At 34.2% G+C, this 20,002-nt stretch overlaps 1 protein-coding gene across 4 annotated transcripts in view; it reads left to right on the forward strand.

Moving 5' to 3' along the window:
• LOC106463913 (cytohesin-1-like) overlaps window positions 1–20,002 on the forward strand; it is a 136,605-nt gene that overhangs the window by 106,113 nt on the left and 10,490 nt on the right. For 3 of the 4 annotated variants that reach the window (XM_022391550.1, XM_022391549.1, XM_022391551.1), the window contains 3 exons: window positions 199–310; window positions 6,840–6,854; window positions 16,723–16,799. In XM_022391550.1, the coding sequence (XP_022247258.1) occupies window positions 199–310; window positions 6,840–6,854; window positions 16,723–16,799 (204 nt within the window). The remainder of the gene's footprint in view (window positions 1–198; window positions 311–6,839; window positions 6,855–16,722; window positions 16,800–20,002) is intronic. The other variant, XM_013923992.2, reaches the window with a different exon arrangement.

Genomic DNA, 20,002 nt, shown 5'->3' on the forward strand with positions numbered 1-20,002 from the left:
AAATTTCTAGTGTTTTAGAAACATAAGAGATGAGGTTTATTTTAAAAACTATAAATAAATTGGATGAACCAAAGCAAGATTCAGTTGAAAAACTTCTAGAACACACTAAGATAAAAAAAAAAGAAAACATAGTGGATAGAATTTTTAAAATATACTTTAGTAGAACCTAAGAAAAATAAATTATAATTTCTTTTCTAGAGTCTGTATGACAGCATTAAACAGGAGCCTTTTAAGATACCAGAAGATGATGGAAATGACTTAATGCACACATTTTTCAATCCAGATAGGGAAGGCTGGCTATGGAAGCAAGGTAGGTTTTTATCAAACATTTCTGTTAATTACCTCATATATAAACTGATTACTCCACTTTTGTCTTTGTTATAAAAGCACACCACAAAGACATCTTTAGTTTTCCTCTGACTTTCTTTTGCGTGTTAGATTGCATGAATTATGTTGGCACTCTGAACTTTAAGAATTATTAAATAGAAACTACTAAACTCTGTACATTTTTAGGCTTATAGGTATTTTTTTTTATCAAATCTTTTCGACTTAATATTAAAACATCTTTTTGAACTTAAGAAAGTTCCATTTTCAGGATGGGAAGAGTGATAAACACAAATACATGAACTGATAGCTAGTAATAGCCGAAACATTTCTGTTTAGAGCTACTTGAAACCACTTTTTTAACACTAAACATCTTGTAGGTTGTACACTTTTATACAACTTACTATGCATGAATGGACAATTTAATATCTTTAAAAGAACTTGACTTATATAAAATTTTAAAACTGATAAAATCCTTTCTTGTAAAATATATATGTTATAAAAAATTTAATGATCCTGTACAAATCTGTTAAAATTTTTATAACTTTATTTATTTTTTTGTATTGTTAATTTCATTACTATGTCTGTATTCTGTAACCTGCTCTTTTACATGGCTATCAGATTACTAGAAGCTGTAGCCATATAATAGATGAAATTCTTTGGCTTCTAGTATAGTTGAAAAGACCAAATCAGATTGTAAATATTGCTAAATACAGCTAAAAATATCACAGAAAAGCATTGTTGATTTTGATTAAACAACTTCTTAAGGATAATTACCATCCAGAAAGTTGTCTATAATCTATATAGATGCAAAGCCTAATATATGCACCTCTGGACTGTCTCTATCATTAAGAGTTTATTTGTATTAGGACTTTAACAGCACACACACTCCTAGTTTAACCTTGTGCTTATATTAGATATTTGCCACATTACCATTTCAAAGTGAAAACCTCATGCAGCTAAAATAACATATCAACTGTTAATTAAATCATTTTTCATTCATCAAACTTTCAAAAATGTAGAATTACATAATTACTGGTCAGTAGTTTTCATGAATTTAAGAACAAGTCAAAAGAAGAAAGTAAATGACTTGAATGAAAATTCTTCCATGAATCTTCTGTCAGACAAGGTTTATGCTACAGAAGAATGTGTTGATATTATATTTATGTAATTTCCTTGTAAAATATCAATAGCTTTGTTGTCAACAGAATGTAGTGTGGTAGATCAATTACACATAAGGGAAGACTAACAAACATTCAAAACATTGCTTGGATCTATGTGTGATGATAATTATTATCATACTTATGTACTCACCAGTCATTATACAAGTGCTTTGTATAACATTTTAACTTCATTATATCAAAATTCGTTTTAGCTATTTAGTCCAAGCTATTTTAATATTCATTCATGTGTATGAATTAAGTATGAAAACAAACTCATAAAGTTACTTGTAAATGAATTGATAACAATATATATGTATATATATATCTAAGGTATTTTCTATAACAACTTTTTGAGTACTGTATACAAAGTGCATAATTTCTATGTTTTTATTCTTGCTTGTCTGCGAATGAACAAAAATTAATGGGAATTTAACTACTCTTTTGAACTTATGAACCAGATTTAAATTACATTTATATGTTTTTTACTGTAATGTGTGTTTGTAATAAATGGTACTGGTATCATTGAAGAATAACATGCTGCTATTGACTTATAAAAATCTTAAGACTAATAAAAAGAATATGATGTAATTAATCATTCTAAATTTTAGCTTAGATTTGATAGCTCCAGACTTTAAATATTTAAATAATAAATATTAGTAATGAAAAGATATTATAATTGTGATTAGACCACATTTAAAACATAATACTTATATCTTTTATCTACCATTAAATCAATGAAAACTGGTCTTAGATAATTTGCCATATAAAGACAAATTTCTGAAACAAACAAACAATATCCATTGATTTTATGAAACATTATCATTAAACATTTTCTTTCTTTTCTTGTTCATTCAACATTATACGTGCTTGGTAACACTGTAATATTAACACATTTATTAATCACGTCAAACCATACATTTTCATATGCTCATAGCACTGGAATATTAACATATACACTTATTTATTAACCATGTCAAACCAATAAAAACTTCAGTAACACAGGAATCTTAATATACATGGTATGATAGTAAACTCAGTTGACCTGATTAATTCTGGTCTTAAGCAAAAGCACTTGCCAACAGCAGCATGAAATGTGAAAAAGCTGCAATTGACAAGTTATTTTACACTATTCTTAGTGGAAATCCAAATAAAACTGGCAAAGAAAGATCTGATTAAAATTATTATCGGTCTTCTTGTGATGTTCTATCACATCCTCTACCAATTAACAGATTATGCTTGATAGCTTAAACATTCATATAATATAAGTACTTCTGTTCACTTTCAGCTGCATTCAGGAATGTCGAGAGCCAGCATGGGCCCCAGGGCAAACATCCTCGCCGGGCCCCCCTTTTCTCTCTCTCTTTTAACATTTTCAAGAATTTATTAAAAAGAAGATCCTGAATTACAACAGCAACGAACTCATAAACCAGACAAAATCATAGCAGCAGCTGTTTTTACCTCACGGTATAAGCGTAAAAAACATTAATAAAGTAACAACAAATATCTATTAAATCTATAAAGTAATAAATACATATTAATTATCATTTATTAATTATCTACAATGATTAGGAAGTTTATTATTATTACTATTAAATGTTGCCTAAATCCCCATAGGGTGAGGTGATGCTTCAATTATGATTTAACACTGTGTGCACTAGTGGGGATCAAAGTATGCCATGTCTTGATTTTGTACAGAGTGGCAGTCAACATGATATTATGCATTTGATGTCAGAGTTATCAACATTTTATGTTTCACTACATCATTGATGTAAAAGCACATTTGGCAATAAAGGTGGTCAAAAACAGAAACTGTGTTGCCATACTGACACACATATGAATGGTCTGATGATAATAGCAACCACTAATGTGCAGCCAGACATCGACAGATTAGCTTCTTGTCTTGAGCTGCAGAACAGAAGGCACATTAAATGAGAATTGCATGAACTGGATGTACATTGAAACTTTGTACCTGTTTTTAATAGTTTTTTTTTAATTAGCATTTTTAGTTTAAACAGGTAGTAATTTGTAGTCTTTATTGACATATACTTCAATAAAGTCTTATGAACTGATAGGCTGGGGCCCTTCAGGGTTGTAGAAACTATATTTGTGACCTTTAAGCTGAAAAAGGTGGGAATCCTACACTGCTGATTTTGTAACAATTTGTGTTAGAGAAAATATCAAATACAATATACAGGGATATGGGAAAAACTTGATGGGTATTTAAACTGCTGTAGTAGTTATGCAAATACAATTTTTAAAATAGACAAAAGTATTTTTATTTTTCAAGTGAACACTACATTGCACTCTGTCTTGTCAAGAGTCTAATTTCACAGACATATCTTTAGTACAAAAACTTGAATAACATGTATGATTTTTTGTTTACAACAGTCTTGTACTGTTGACTAAAAACTTGCCACATGTCATGAAGGTACTTCTCTAATATGAGGTTAGTCCTGTTGACAAACCAAATGCACATTCAGTTAAAGGAACATATGTGATTTTTGTTTTTTAATGTATCTATACAGGGTGAGGTAAAAATTATTATATAATTGGTATTATACAATTTTTAATTTGTATTACATGGGTATACTAAAAAAAGATATTACAAAGACAGTTGAAACCAATCTACTTATTGTTCATTTTAGAGTAAGACATCCTACCCTGTATTTTTAGAGTAAGACATCCTACCCTGTATTTTTAGAGTAAGACATCCTACCCTGTATTTTTAGAGTAAGACATCCCACCCTGTATTTTTAGAGTAAGACATCCTACCCTGTATTTTTAGAGTAAGACATCCTACCCTGTATTTTTAGAGTAAGACATCCTACCCTGTATTTTTAGAGTAAGACATCCTACCCTGTATTTGAGTGTAAAGAATAAGCATGATTGCAAAAAAATAACACAAATAATAAAGCATTGCAGTACAGCTACAGCATGATAAACGTAAAAATAATTATCAATTTTCTTACCAACTGTTTGTCTCTAGGACTCATGAAGAACATTCAGGTGAACCATTGACAGTTTTGTTTTTCCTTACAGTAATTTTTACCACTTTGGTTATTTGGCTAGATCTCATAATGTTATCCCCCAATGGCTCAGGGGTAAGTGTGAAGGCTTATAATGCTAAAAGTCAGGTTTTGATACACACAGTAGGCATAGCACAGATAACCCATGGCATAGCTTTGTGCTTAATAACAAACAAATCTTATCATGTTTTAGAAACATTTGTGTGATATTTGTTGATGTAGTATAAAGCCGTCTTAATGAAATTCTGTAATAGGTCAAGTAATTGTAATATAGCTTTATAAATGTATCATTCTTTATTTTTTTAGAGTTTTATAGAGGTAACTTCAGTAGTGAACTATAACTTGCAGTACATCATTGAAAAGATTTTTAAAGATAGTGTGGAGCATATAACTTTATAACTCAAGAAATTTCTCACAAAGTTATCAAGAATAACGTATATTTTAAATAAAAGTTGTTGTTTTTTGTATAAATGCAACTTGTAGATCAGTGGTGAGAAACCCATGGCCCCCATGAATTCTAAAAAAATCCAACAAAGGGGATTTACAAGTACTAGTACTATCTCTAAGTGATTCAGTGATAATTCTGAAGGCTTTTAATTCTAAAAAAATGGATTTCAGTACCTGTAGTGTGCGTAATACAGATAACCCATTGTGTAACTTTGTGCTTAACAACAAACAAAAACAAACTGTAAGTGATAACAACAGGCTAAGTCAAGGTGCATTAATACTACAAGATTAAAACTTGTTTAAACTCTTCAGTCGAGAGAGTGAAACTGTTACCGAGTGATTAATGTTAAGTAATAATGTTATAGTTTACATCTGAGTCTTGCTGCCAAGTAGAGCTGCCAATGTAAAAATAAAAATTGTGGTGGGGAGCCAAGCTGGTGATGGAAGTTGAGTTAAAAATCAAAAGATTAACAAAGAAGGAAAGGATGATCAGGAAGACTGGGAGTTGGATTTGTTTTGTTTTTAATTACTATAAATGTGGTTTATTCTGATTTGAATTTGTGAATTCTATATTACAGCTTTAATATGTCTCATAAATTTGTACATAGCTTGTTTTTATTTTGATGTATCATTTTTAGCTTATGAACTGGGAAAGGGAGTTTTGCAGCAATTGAGGGACACATGTGGGACCCATGTATTAGTTTAGGTTGCTCACACGTTCAGAATTGTATGCACCAAAATAATATTAATATTCTTGCCATTAATTCATAAGCTTTGTACAATAATCAATTGCATGTTATCAAAAATTAAAATAAATGAACTTCCTAGAATAGAAGTCTCGTTTCTTATTAGCCATTCAAAATTGTTAGATTCAAATGGCATAATAATATTGTAAGTGATATGATGAGTGCTGACCAAGATCCACTAGTCAGTCTGATTAAAAGCAAACTGCTTATTTTAGTTTTTCCCAAAATTAAATGGTATTTCTGTCATAATTCGGAGCATGATTACAATTTCAAACTTGTACGTTTAGATCCTGAACATTTTTTTATATGTGAAAAATTATCTTTATTTATTAAATGTGGGTGTTACAGGTTCCTGTAGAAACCATTTAACTTAGCTCCAATATTTTTACCTCTACATATGAACTATATCTGTAATAATATAGTGCAATGATTGGTGCAGACAAATTTATCTTTGTTCACTGATGAATTGAATTCCTTATGATAATCTAGCTTTATAGATGCTAATTCTGTTGACCTTGTTATAACATATTGTAAGATATGTTTAGCTGATTTATTGTACAGCAGGAGGAGCCACTGTTTGCAATCCCACTTCCTGCTGAATGGCATCAATGACAAAGATGTAATCTGATTTTCATTGTGGATGTACATAAGCATTTAACATATTTCATTCTTGTTAAATTTTCTTTTTCAAGACATTGATTTGATTTCCTCTGAACTTGGAACCACCAGTTTTGTCACTCAACGGTGCCTTATGGGTACATTTAATTTGAAAAATAGGTTTTCCAAAGAAAACATTAGACCTGTTCTTGCAAATATGTATGTGTTTCTAAGTTTAAAAGTGAAAAAATATACAATAAACAGAAAATTATGAGAATATAGTTTTATTGATAATATGTTGACTTGTTTTTGAAAACAGAAAACTTTGACAGCTGGTACAATAAAGACATTAATTTTGTATTTCATTTTCAGGTTCATTTCCTACAAAAAATAATGGCACAGTAACTTATTTACTGTTGAACTTATTTTAAACTAGCAGAAGGTGGTCTTTTCACTGCTTTTATTAGTTGTTTATCACATGCACTGACAATACATTTTTTGAATTTTTATTCTGTTTATTGCATCCCTCTCACCAGGAAGTTCAAAACTCAGTAAGTGAAACCACAGCAGAAATGAGTGTTGCTTATCAAAGTTGTGTCTTCTCATCTGTGCTGTTTTGTGGTGTTCCCTGCTTTATTTCCATACAGAACATTTAGTGTTTGTTTTAATTTTGAATCCTGTAATACAAAGAGAAGAGACTTAAAAGCAGGATGCATGTCTGCTTCTATCATAACTTCCGTTGCATCTGTACTTGTGTATAAGTACTTTTCATTACTTACGTTGTGTTTTTCTTCTTTCTTATATATATACTTATTAGATTGTTTTATAAGTATATGTAAAATACTATTAGACTGAATCCTAGCTTAAACCTAACAGGGCAAGGGCACCTTTGTGATGGTAGAGCAGGTTGGGTTATGTATGAGAGATAGTGGTAAAATAAAAAACAGTCTTAAGTCTTTATGGGCTTATAAAATAACATATTATGAATTAAATAAGGATAAGTTAATATAGAAAATAGTTGCAACTTTAAGCACATACTCAAAAGTTATATGTATAAGTATTTCTACTTCAGTGGTATTATTGCTAAAAAACATACATTGCATACAAGATGTGTGTATATACTAAACAAACATAATAGTAACATGAATGAATAAGTTACTGTTTTATATTTTTGTGCATATCAAAAATCTCTTGGATTCCTGTTTCAAAGAAAGTTACATACTACCATATGTTTTAAAAATTCCTCAAAGAAAAGCTTAGTAATTTTGGTACTTGAATATACTGTATTATAAGTTACAGAAATATATATAGTCGGTATAAACCAGAAGTTGTAGTTACTCAGCTTTTGGCCTAACCTAAATAAAATCATGAACATCTGAATCAAGTTGTGGTAATGGTAAAATACTAGAATCCTTAGTTTTCAGAGAAAATATTCTTCTACTGCTGATTGGAAACAGGCTCCTTAAGATATAGTAATTTTCTACACAACCCATATAGCCTAACTATATAGCTAGAATGATTTCTTAACAAGTGCCTGCCTTACTCTAAATGCATCAGCTGAGTATAAATTTTATTTCATTTTCAGAGGCTGTACTCTGATGCTGGTTTAGATTGAATATATTTCTAGCTTCTGATCTCTTGAGAAATTTCCTTTACTCTTGATTACCTGTACTACAACTGTGTAAAACCTAGATACTTCATAAACTATTCCATTGCTATTTTAGTGAAACACACTGATTTGAAATAAACCATGCTTGTTTATTATGATCATTCAGGTCTGGGGGTTTTGACTGAGGATTTTTCGTCTATTATTCATTGATAGATTGATCATTATTTGAGTCATCCTTCTTCTGAAAATGTTCAGGTTTCTCCTGCATTGTCTGAACCTGTTCATTTGACAGCCTTTTTCCTCGTCTTAACCATGTTTTGCCTTCCAATGCTTCTCCTACAGAATCTACTAGGTCTAACTCTGCCTTTTTGGATATGCTTTCTCAGGTGCGTTCCATTTTCTCGTTTTCACCAATTTTGTATGATATTTTTCCTTGTTACGTGACACCCATTTTTAGAGTATCCTGTTTTCCTTCCCTTCTCTGACATCAGGTTTCATGCTGAGCATTTCATTTCTCAGTTGAGAGCTGGTGTTAACAGGCCTTGTCCATCATGGACTTATGATAATTATGCTTTGGTTTATCATCAAGCTGTTCAACCCTTTCTTGGTTCCCAGCAGTTGGAGTCATTTTTGCCAATGTGGGGGATGTCCCTGAAAATCTTATCCATTTCTTCCACACCCACTTTTGTCTTACCCTTACAGCTCTCGTACAGTACTTGTCCAACATACACCTCCTTTCTGAAGCATTTCACTGATCCCCTGAGGGGTTTTGGGGGATATATTTTCCCTCCTTACATCCACATTTGTGAGATTGTCGTCTTCAGCCCTATCCCTTCACACATGGTTTCGTTGCTGTTGGGATCTTATTGGGAAGGTTACTTTCTTGTCACAGGTTCATCTACCGTCCATTATCTTCATGATTTACAGGTGGCCCCATTTCTCCATCGGTCTGTTTTTGGGGATTTTCCAGAATTTGGAATCACATATGGAATTTGTGATACCACATTCAACCCTTTAATGTTAGGTTGCTGGTTTGTCTCATTCTGATCCCATGACCTCTCCAAAAATGTTTTCTTGTTCTGCAACCTCCTGTCCTTTACCAGTTTTTACCACTAGGGGTTCAGAATTTTGCCGTGTGTCTGAATGTGGATTTCATTGTCACCAGCAGTTCCAGTGACTATCAGGTCTTTTCCTGTCCATTGAGGAAACATTTGGCCAATTTTGTACCCCTGGGATGGGTATTCACTACCAATTCTTGTTTTGTCAGAAGTACTTTTTGTACATTTCCTTTCTCCACCATCTCTATCTGTAGTATTGATTTCCTTCCCACTAACTCTGGATTCTGTTCTGCTGTCAGTCTGTGTCCATCCGAGGCTGTGCTGACTATTCTGTCACAGAGATCTATCAAGCCTGTCAGCCAGCCTTCTCCAGGTTATATACTCAAGGCTTTTTGTTGTTCCCAAAACAAATCATGGAACTGGCATCTTGTGGTCCATCTGTCCTGCCTCAACTGATTTTTGTGATCTTTCTAGATTTACCATGGAGTCCTTTGTCACATTCATGTGGGCTTTCTCTCCAGGACTGTTGATGACTATAGTAGACATCTTGAATGCCTATCTCCATTTTTCCGAATTCTCATCAGTTCAGACACTATCTTTGGTTTGGCCACTATGGATTTCTGTATCAGTTCCATGCCTTGCCTTTGGGCTTGATTCAGCACCTTATGTATTTTATGCATGCTTGAGGGTTGCATTTACACCACTACATGGGCAAATGACTCCTGTTAGCTGATTCCAAACTGGAGTCTTCTTGTCACACACACATCTGCTGCTGATAGATGCAGCTTGTGTTGGTTGGATTGTCAATATCCACCTCATTTGGGCCCAACCTTTTCCACTTCATCTCCATTCGATGAAGCTTTCAGTTCTTCATACATTTACTGCACCCTCTGTTTCTGCACTATAATTTCTGTCACTTTTGGAACTTGGGCTTCTCTGGAAGCTCTTATTCCTTTTGGTTGGGCCCATATATGTTCTCTTCAATGGATTTTTGCTTGGGATTCCTTGAACTCTCAAGTTATCCTTCCTCCTTCCCTTACAGACAGTTTGCATTGGTGATTGAACAAGGACAACACAATGACAGGAGTACTGCTTTTTCACCTTGTCTGGATTTGCATCTGCTCAGAGATGCTTCTCTCTCTACAGTTGGGGAGCATGAGTACATCATCAGGAGACTTCTGGACAATGGTTTCATATCAAAATGTCTTACCATATCAACATCTAGGAGCTTCTGGTGGTACGATATACTTTGGTTCATTTTCTTCCTCTGGTACTGAACCAACATGTCATGCTTTTTTCCAACAATTCCACTGTTGTGGCATACATCAATCATTGAGGGGGCACTTGTTTTTGTTCCCTTTGTTTTCCAACATTAGAACTGCTTTATTGGACCCACATGCTACGGATAAGTTTCCTTATGTGTCATGTTATGGGTACTTTTTGTCTTGTGGTGGATCATTTTTCAAGACATGACCAGGTTTATATCTCAACCCTCACATTTTCAGGTTGCAATGCAATCAGTGGGGTTCTCCTCATTTGGATGCTTTTTACCACTTTACTCAAGCACCAAGTTACCTCTTTTTTTGGTCTCGGGCTCAGGCAGTGGATGTTCTCAGTCAGGATTGGACCAACCGGTATCTTTTGCATTTCTTCCAGTTTCGTAGACCTCCTTGTTGTGTGGATCTTTGAGATTCTGATGTCTGTATGTTCTTTACTGCCTTCCACTCTATTCATTTGAAATTTTTCCTCTTGTTTCCTGTTTCATCTATCCATTCAGACTTATTCCTACTCCTTTTAGTCTGTGGGCATCGTCAGTTTGATACATTTGCCATTGAAATTTCATGTATATTTTTTCCATTCCACTTATGTTCCACTTTATCTGGATCAATCTTTCCTACTCAAATCTTCAGTGGCTCATGAGAGAATTCTTCCTTCTTGCTGATTTTGCTTCCATCCATTTCCCACCTTTATTCCCAGTCTGATCTTGATAGAATTCTATGTCCAATATGTGCTCTGCATTGTTACATTGCCTGCACAGCCTACTTTAGTGGTTCTCATTCCCATCTTTTCATTCCCTGGCATCATTTATTTGTACATTTCTTTCTCCTTCTACCCTTCCAAGTTGGGTTCATCATCTGATTTGATTGGTCTATTCCTCCCTGTTTCTTTCAAATTCTGTTCGAGGTGTCAGATCAGGCACCTTATTTTTTTCCTGGCATCTCACCTCCATCATCCATTGGAGGAAATTCTTCAGCCAGGCATGTGGACTACCCTAATACATTCATCTCCCACTATCTTCACTGGGTAGCTATTTCTTACTTGTCGGGGTACTGCCTTTAGCCTGTTGCCATCCTTCAAACTTCAATGTGGCTGTGACTGGGTAAGTTGTCTTTTCTATATATATATATATTTTTCCCCCCTTCAGTGATATGTCCCATTTAGGATTAAGATCCTGCTCAGTGATGAGCATTGCCTGTCCAGGTATGTTTCCTGTCTCTCAAATCTGCACTGTATAACCATGGCCAGTAATGCACACTGTTTAAATGGCATGTTCCACAAGATCACTAGTAGGTTTTTCTTATGACATATTTGCTTCATAAATATGCCCTTCTCGACTGTACTAACCCTTGGGCTTACATGAGTAAAGCAGAAAGGGATAGGTGCCTATCACTGCCATCCCTTTGATTGAATAAATCAGGGGTGGTCTGCTTTTCAAAATAGGGCTTTTCATGGTCACCTGTTGCACTGTCTTTGGTGTCTGCATTACTCTGGGCTCTCTTCCACATTTTGTCCCCTCGTCCTGGTGTTCTTCTAGTGGAGTATGGGAGTCCTTGCCACTTTCCAGTTCCTAGCCACTCTGGTGGTGGACCATAGAGAAGTCCTCTTGAATGTGATTGCTTCCATTCAGTTGAGAATCCAGTGGTGCTTTTCTGCTGGTGTAGATGGTGTGCGATCCTCCAATTATGTGCTCAATTTGTGTGTGGTCGTATCCATGGGATAATTTGTGCATATCTGCAAATAAGTACACTCCACATCTGTGCGGTGGGTCACAGAAGTTTATCTTGCACACAGCTTTAGTGTAGTTCTATCTGGAGGGTGAGGTTGCTTATATTTCATAGATGCGGTCCACTTCCATGCAGTGGGACCCAGAAGTTGCATATGTGCTCCAGCCTTTGCTGTTATTCTATCTGGAGGATGATGTTGCTTTGGAGTAGATCTATTACATTACACTTTACCCCTTTGATTGAGATTTCTCATCCTGTCATCATCTGGATGTTGGTTCCCAGTGAGTAGTTTTGGATTTGAGCTGGACCAATCAACATCAACCCTCACATATGTTGGTTGTGTTCCTCTTCCTCACTCTATTTTCCTCATGATTTCCACTTCCATGCAGTGGATTCTGGAGATTGATATTGTGCTCCGGCTTCTGTGCATTCTATCCAGAGAATAATGTTGTTTGAGGCTACAGTTCTCCCTCTTGAGCTTCACTTTAAGGTGTTTTCACTGCTTGAGACTGATGTTGTGCAGTGGGGTGCCGGTCTGATTGAGTTTGAGTATGATGTGACCTGCCACATTGGCACATCTCTTCCACCATCATTTGGAGAAAGTTTGGTTGGTTGTTGATTTGTGCACATGTGCCCATTTTGTAGATCACTTTGCATAGTATATATTTCCATTTTACTTACCTTAAGACAAAGACAGTATGGATTCTCCGCCTACTATGGGTTGGAGGTTATATTCCTGATACTGCTTGGTTTTAGACTGGAGCTGATTGGCCACATACAGTCCTCATGCCCTAGCCTCTCTACAACTTGGAACACATCCATTTTAGCTTTCCCAACATTATTCTCTCTAGATGGTTCTTCTACAATCTTTATTCTGCGAAATTGGGATTCTGGTATACTGTGGTTCGGATTCCAATCCACCTGGTTTTCTCTCCCTTTTTGGTTGTGCTCCCCCCACTTTTTGCCCATGTATGTGACACCTCTTTCCACACTGGGCACAGAGTATACCTGGTACAAAAGTGGTGTGGTCCCCCACATATGTTCTTCTCCCAATGGGGATCACACTTCAAGGGTATTCTTTGGATACTTTTTAAGGATACTTCCTTCTTTCCCTTACACTGGTCCCTCCACCTATTCAATGTGGGATTCTAGCTACATACATGAGAAGAGGTAATGTACAGTATCGGTAGTTATTATTTTCCTATACTGAAAATATATTTCCAATAAGTACTTATCTCTTTCCACACTTCCTGCTCTTCCTCCTCACTGAAAACTGGTTTTTCCTTTTCTGCCTAATCTCAAAGTGATAGTTGAGTGGAATTGAATAGAGAGAGTCACTTGCATCAGAAGGGTGTGTTCCGTTCCTATTGGTGGATGGTTGTCGCATAATGATTTACATGCAAGATGCAGCTAAACCACATTGGTCATGAGGTATGTGGGAGTTCAAGGCTTGTGGCATGCAAACAAATTTTTACATATAGAGTGCAGCACTGAACAAGAATAGCTGTACATGTGAGAACAAGTAAGTACCAATCATAGATATATTTTCAGTATAGTAAAATAATATATTTACTACCTGGACTAGAAAGGTAAGGGAGAGAGTTGGAGAGCCACCATTATAGGTGATAGAATGTAAGGATATGTTAGAATGGTTTAACCTGAAGTATTAGGTGTTAAATGTGAATCAAACTAAATGTGAAAAGAAATATTGTATGTTGCTGGCATTCTAAGTAAGTACTTGAAATATTCAGGGTATTTCAGAATTAGTGCATCATACATGTAGAATTCCTGTACATTCCACACATTTTTTGTATAAACAAATGGACACATACTGGCATCCATCCTGGGCATAATATACATAGCTCCAAAATGTGGGTATGATCTTCAAGAGTTTTAAGTTTTTTGAAATTATGTACATCTCTATTATTGTCCTTCAGTTCAGCCAGCATATCAAGAAATAAGGAATCAATCTATTGGAAATGTGTCTTGAGATTTTGGCAATCACTAAACAATTTGTTTTTGAATAGTGTATCATTGTTCAATCACCTTTTAATAAAAAATTAATTAGCTACAAAGTTTAAGGTGATTAAGTTTAACATCATTTTCTGCAACATTTGGCATTAAATTAAAAGATTCTTCTTTATTTTGATCATTACTGTGTTGGAATAGAAAGATTAACATAAAAATAGTAGTAGCTATGTGTGATAAGACAGTGCATACTAGTAATCAGAAACTGAAACATATTTAAATAGATTAGCCATACTGTACTTTACCTTTCTTCTGTCTTTTCCTTGTTTTTTTTTTTATAAACCCTATTAGACTTTTGGCATGATTTTGTACCTTTTCCGACATTCCTGGTTTTAATTGCTTATAAAAAAATGATTTAATTGCAGCCATATCATGTGGTATGTTGGCAAAGTGTTTTGTATGACAGTTTGAGCTGTATATATGTATACCAATAAGGATAACTGAAACTATGGTTTCTGTCACTGTAAGCATTGTGTGTTTTGTTGTTTCTTGTAATTATAATTGTTACAAATGTAAAATAATTTATGAAATTAACAAAAATAGAAAATCTTTGTTTTTTGTAACAAGGTTTCAAATGTGATTTCTGTTTGTTATATTGTATTACATTTGAATATTGTAGCCACTTAATAAGACTGTTGATACCTACTTCCAAGTATTAGTTTAACAGTTTGTGTAGTGCTTGTTGACAAAAACCACAAATATTAGCCTTAGAATATATGATGAGATTTCTAACTTCAACTGTAGGCTGTTAATATAACAGTGTCCAGATATAGCAATTTTTAGTGAAAGTGTATCATCCAAGTGACAAGAATATAATAATAAATGACTTAAGACAATATTATTAAAACTTACCAACTACAGTGCAAGTTTTCTAAATTCTTGCTTAGTTTTTCAGTCTTCCTACTTGTGATCTTCCCTTCTCTATCTCCAAATATTAAAATATTGAACATTTATCACAAAACTATTGTAAATTAACTGCCAATGGGTTGGATGTGTCTGTTAGAATGAGCATAGCTGTTCCATTTGTGGATGTCTGTGAAGCACAAAAGGAATATTGTTTTTAAAGAAACAGTCAGTATTTGTGTTCATTGTGTCCTATCCTTAAGAACCCTGAAGCAAATTGCACAATTAGGTCATAGTTCTTAAAAGTGTTGATAACAGTTTTATTTCATGTGAGGTTTCTATTAACTATGAAAATGGAAAATGATTTATATTTTATATATCTGTGAGCACCTATCCCGAAGGGCTAACTGATGCATCAAAATATTAGAGTACTTCATACAACAGATTGGTAACATTAGATAACCAAAATTTTTAAGCTAAAGCTGCTATCAAAAGCGACCATACATTACTTTACACAAAAAAATTGTATCAATAGTGTTAAGTTTAAGTACTGAACACTGCATTAGTGTTTATTGGTGTATTATTAACTGCTATATCCACCTGTTGAACATTCCACATTAGCAAATATAGTTATCTTAGTTACATTTTTTTATGTTTCAAAGAAAAGTGCATGCATTGATCTTTTTTTAATTTGTTTGGTAGATTTATAAAAACAGAAAAACATGAAACAAATATCTGATATTGATTGTATAAGCATCCAACTGAATAGTGTCAGATGTTAGATATATCACATTAACTTTCTTGTATTTAATAAATTTGAAAGAAATCATAAATGCAGTTCTCTATGGCAAATAATAAATGATTAAACTAGTATATACTAGCTTGCTCTGTGTCAAGATTTTTTTTTTTACGTCCTGTAATTGCTAGATTCACAATATCTGCCACAACTAGATTCCAATTTTGTACAATACTTTAATGTCATATAACAAAACTGTGAGGTTCTCTTACTAGGAGCCCCCCAGTAGCACAGCGGTATGTCTACGGACTTACAACACAAGAATATGGGTTTCGATACTCGTGGTGGGCAGAGCACAGATAGCCCATTGTGTAGCTTTGTGCTTAATTAAAAACAAACAAACCACCTACTGGGCATTGGTTTCATAATATTTAAAAAAAAAGTGAGATCCACTTTATTGATATTGGCTTAACTATTTAGTCTACCTTTTAAGCATAAGGATTAATTGTATGATAGAACTGCAAGTTCTACATGTTGTCCATTGTTTAGCAAATTATGAGATAACTGTTTCATTTATATTGACTTAAAATACTTGACAAAAATATTAAGCATTCAATAAGCAGTAGATGTCCCTGAATATATGTAACTTGAGAATTCCACTTGCTTAGGTGTATAATTGTATGTAATGTTTGAAAGATCTACCAATTAAACATTATATATATATATAAATGCAAAACCCATTCATCACTGTTTTAAGCGTTTTGAAACTGCAACAATAATTAATTAAAAATAAAGTAGTTTAACTACAGTGATAATCTAATTAAAAACAAAGTATTGTCACTTCAATGATAATTTAGGTAAAAATGAAATGTTGTCACTGTGATGATAATCTAGTTAAAAACATACTTAACAAGATGCTGTTACATAAGAAAAGAGATTGAGAAAGTTTTTATAAGGGAAGCATTTGTGAAAAAGTTTTACTGTAAAAGCAGAAAATGCAAAACAAATAGAAAGTTTCAAAGGCCAGATAGAGTGGAAATATGATGAAGTTAATTTAATCAGAATGTATGGTTGGTTACAAGTGGCATTTCATGTTTGTGTATTTAAAGTTTTCCAACTGACTTCTTGTTTTTTTTTTAGGTGGTCGCTACAAAAGCTGGAAACGACGATGGTTTATTCTCAATGACAACTGTTTGTATTATTTCGAATATACAACTGTAAGTTTAAAAAATATATATATATATTAATACTTTGAATTTGACAGGTAGTACTGCTGAAGGTTTTATTCTACCTAATCATACGTAATACAGAAGAAAGCTCATATTCTATATTGTAATTGAACTGTAATCTCACTCTACACAAGTACTTGTATTGCATTTATGATTCCATTAGTAAATATCAAGATATTTATAAAATAATTTTAAATTCTTAACTAAATGGTCGAACTTAATAATAACTAAAAGTACATGCTGTATTCTTCTTGGGCCTGACATGGCTTGGTGGTTAGGGTATTCAACTTGTAATTTGCAGGTCGCAGGATCAAAACCATGTATAAAACTTACACATTATATTTAATTGATTGCATTTTAAAACTGTAACTAATTTCCATGTAGTTATTATTTTCAGTCCAAAATAAAGAAACTGAAGACATATCCACAGCAGGTCTGCTTGTTAGGATACTCGACTAATAAACTATGTATACATTTTTTAGATACAATATTAAGCTGTTGTAGCTGATGATGATGCTGTTCTTAATTTTAAGTTTTATTTCTCAAAACAGTTAATTTTTTTATACATAGTTAAGTTCTGCTGTTTTTATTCATTTGTTTTGATTTATTTTATGTTTGGATCATATTTATTCAATGTGTAGGAGGGTTTAGATCATACTGAAACTCATTGGATAAAAAGTGTTAATTTAGCTATTTGATCTGCTATAAAGCAACCTATAATGTCAGAAAGAGAGCAAATTTGGCTATGTGGTCTACCGTATATCAAACTAGCTGGCTAGTAGGAGTGTAAACAGATTGGTCTATCATATATCAAACTGGCTGGCTAGTAGGAGTGGTAACAGATTGGTCTACAAAATATCAAACTGGCTGGCTAGTAGGAGTGTAAACAGATTGGTCTATCATATATCAAACTGGCTGGCTAGTAGGAGTGGTAACAGATTGGTCTACCATATATCAAATTGACTGGATAAAAGGAATGTTAACAGATTGGTCTATCGTGTATCAAACTGACTGGCTAGTAGGAGTGGTAACAGATTGGTCTACCAAATATCAAACTGGCTGGCTAGTAGGGATGTTAACAGATTGGTCTATCATCTATCAAACTGGCTGGCTGGTAGGAGTGTTAACAAATTGGTCTATCATATAACAAACTGGCTGGCAAGTAGGAGTGTTAACAGATTTGTCTACCATATATCAAATTGACTGGATAAAAGGAATGTTAACAGATTGGTCTATCGTGTATCAAACTGACTGGCAAGTAGGAGTGTTAACATATTAGTACAGGAGTCACCAAACTTTTTTCACAACGGGCCAGATAACTGAGAGAATGACAAGCGTGGGCCGCATAACCATTTTGTTCAATACAATCCAGTGAATACACAAAAACTAAAGACAACAAACATGTTTATTTACCAAAAAGTTATCAAAGAAGGCGATGTTAGCAATAAGATAGTTATATCACACCCAGTGCGCACTTATCTGAATCTCACAAACTATGCAGCAAAAAAGGTTAGTGAGATTTGTGAAACTGGCATTTAGCTTTTGAGATATCATCAGTATTTGTTTTGGAATTGCTGCATCCAACCAAGAGAATTGCTTTCAAATGTTCATCAGTCAACCTCGTTCGATGTGCTGACTTCACGTACTTCGTTTTTGAAAATGTTTGCTCACAGACATAAGTTGTTCCAAACACTGATGCCATACCAGAGGCAAATTTCTTCAACTTTGAAAACTCATCATCAGGTAAGCAATGATAAAATTCAACAAATTTTCCTTCTCTGTGCTTCTCTTTCAACAAGTCATTTGCTTGCAAATCAGTGAGCTCCAACTGTAGTTAACTGGCACGTCATAAAGGTTACAATCAAACGGATTCCGAGAACAGAAGAATGTCACTCTTAATCCTGTCGAGATCTAAAAATCTCTCAAAAAAATGCTTATTTAAGTCACTAATTATCTTTTTCGTAAAACTCGAGGTTGACATCTTCTGCGATTCCAGTGCGAAACTCTTTGAAACACTGAAAATGAGAGAAGTTTCCTCCTTCCAGTTGTGCTTCAAACAATGATAGCTTTCTCCAAAATCCTTTGATGATTCTGTAGAGATCACAGATAAGGTTATCCTTTCCCTGAAGTTTTAAGCTCAATTCATTCATGTGGGATGTGATGTCAACCAAAAATGACAACTTTGACAGCCAGGTAGGATCTGACAGAAGTGGATCAGCTCTATCCTTTTCAGTGAGAAAAATATCTATTTCTCTTTGGAGCTTATAAAAATAAAACAGAACTTTACCGCAGCTGAGCCACCTCACTGCTGTGTGATAAGGCAAGCCACAGAATTCAGAATCAATTTCTTCAAGAAAAGCCTGGAACTGGCTGTGATTAAGTGCATGACCCCGAATGAAGTTCACCGCAGAAACGACTGGTTTCAGTACACAAGAAATATCTAAGTCTTTCCTACAGAGTGCTTGCTGATGTATAATGCAGTGTATAAACAGAGCATCCAGGAGTTGAAGATCTTCCAACTTAGTTCGTATCTGCCCCACCAGACCCTTCCTCACTTCAGCCATGTTTTTTCCTCCATCAACTGTAACACATCGAAGCTGATTCCACTGAAGGTTATAGCCTTGCAAAGTTTTCTGCACTTCCATGAAAATGTATTCTCCAGTTGTTGTTTCGTTCATGCTGCAAACGGATGCCAACTCTTCTGTGATCTGAAAGTCCAAATTAACACCACGAATGAACATGAGAAGTTGTGACGTACTCGAGAGATCAATAGACTCATCCAGCACCAGAGAATACCACAAGAAGTTTCTAGCTTTCTTGCGTATCTGTAACACTATGTTCTCTCCAAGTTCTTCTGTTCTCCACACAACTGAACTTGCTGAAAGGCTGATACTTCCAAACAAATTGGCTTTCTCAGGACACAAGTCATTTGCTGCTTCCATCATACACTCTTTGATGAAGTTGCCGTCAGTAAACAGTTTTCCTCGCTCTGCCAGCTTATGCACTATTTTGTAACTTGTACGAGTGACAGATTTATTTTCAGCAAACATTCTCGTGAGGAGATTCCTTTGAGATTCCAAAGTATGTTTCATGAACTCAAATTTCTCAGAACGCAACTTTCCAGAAAACTTCGATTATGTTGACAGATGTTTTGTTTCATAGTGACTCCGAAGATTGTACTCTTTCAAAAT

This window comes from Limulus polyphemus, unplaced genomic scaffold (genome assembly GCF_000517525.1).
Source record: "Limulus polyphemus unplaced genomic scaffold, Limulus_polyphemus-2.1.2 Scaffold1515, whole genome shotgun sequence".
Lineage (NCBI taxonomy): Eukaryota > Metazoa > Arthropoda > Merostomata > Xiphosura > Limulidae > Limulus > Limulus polyphemus.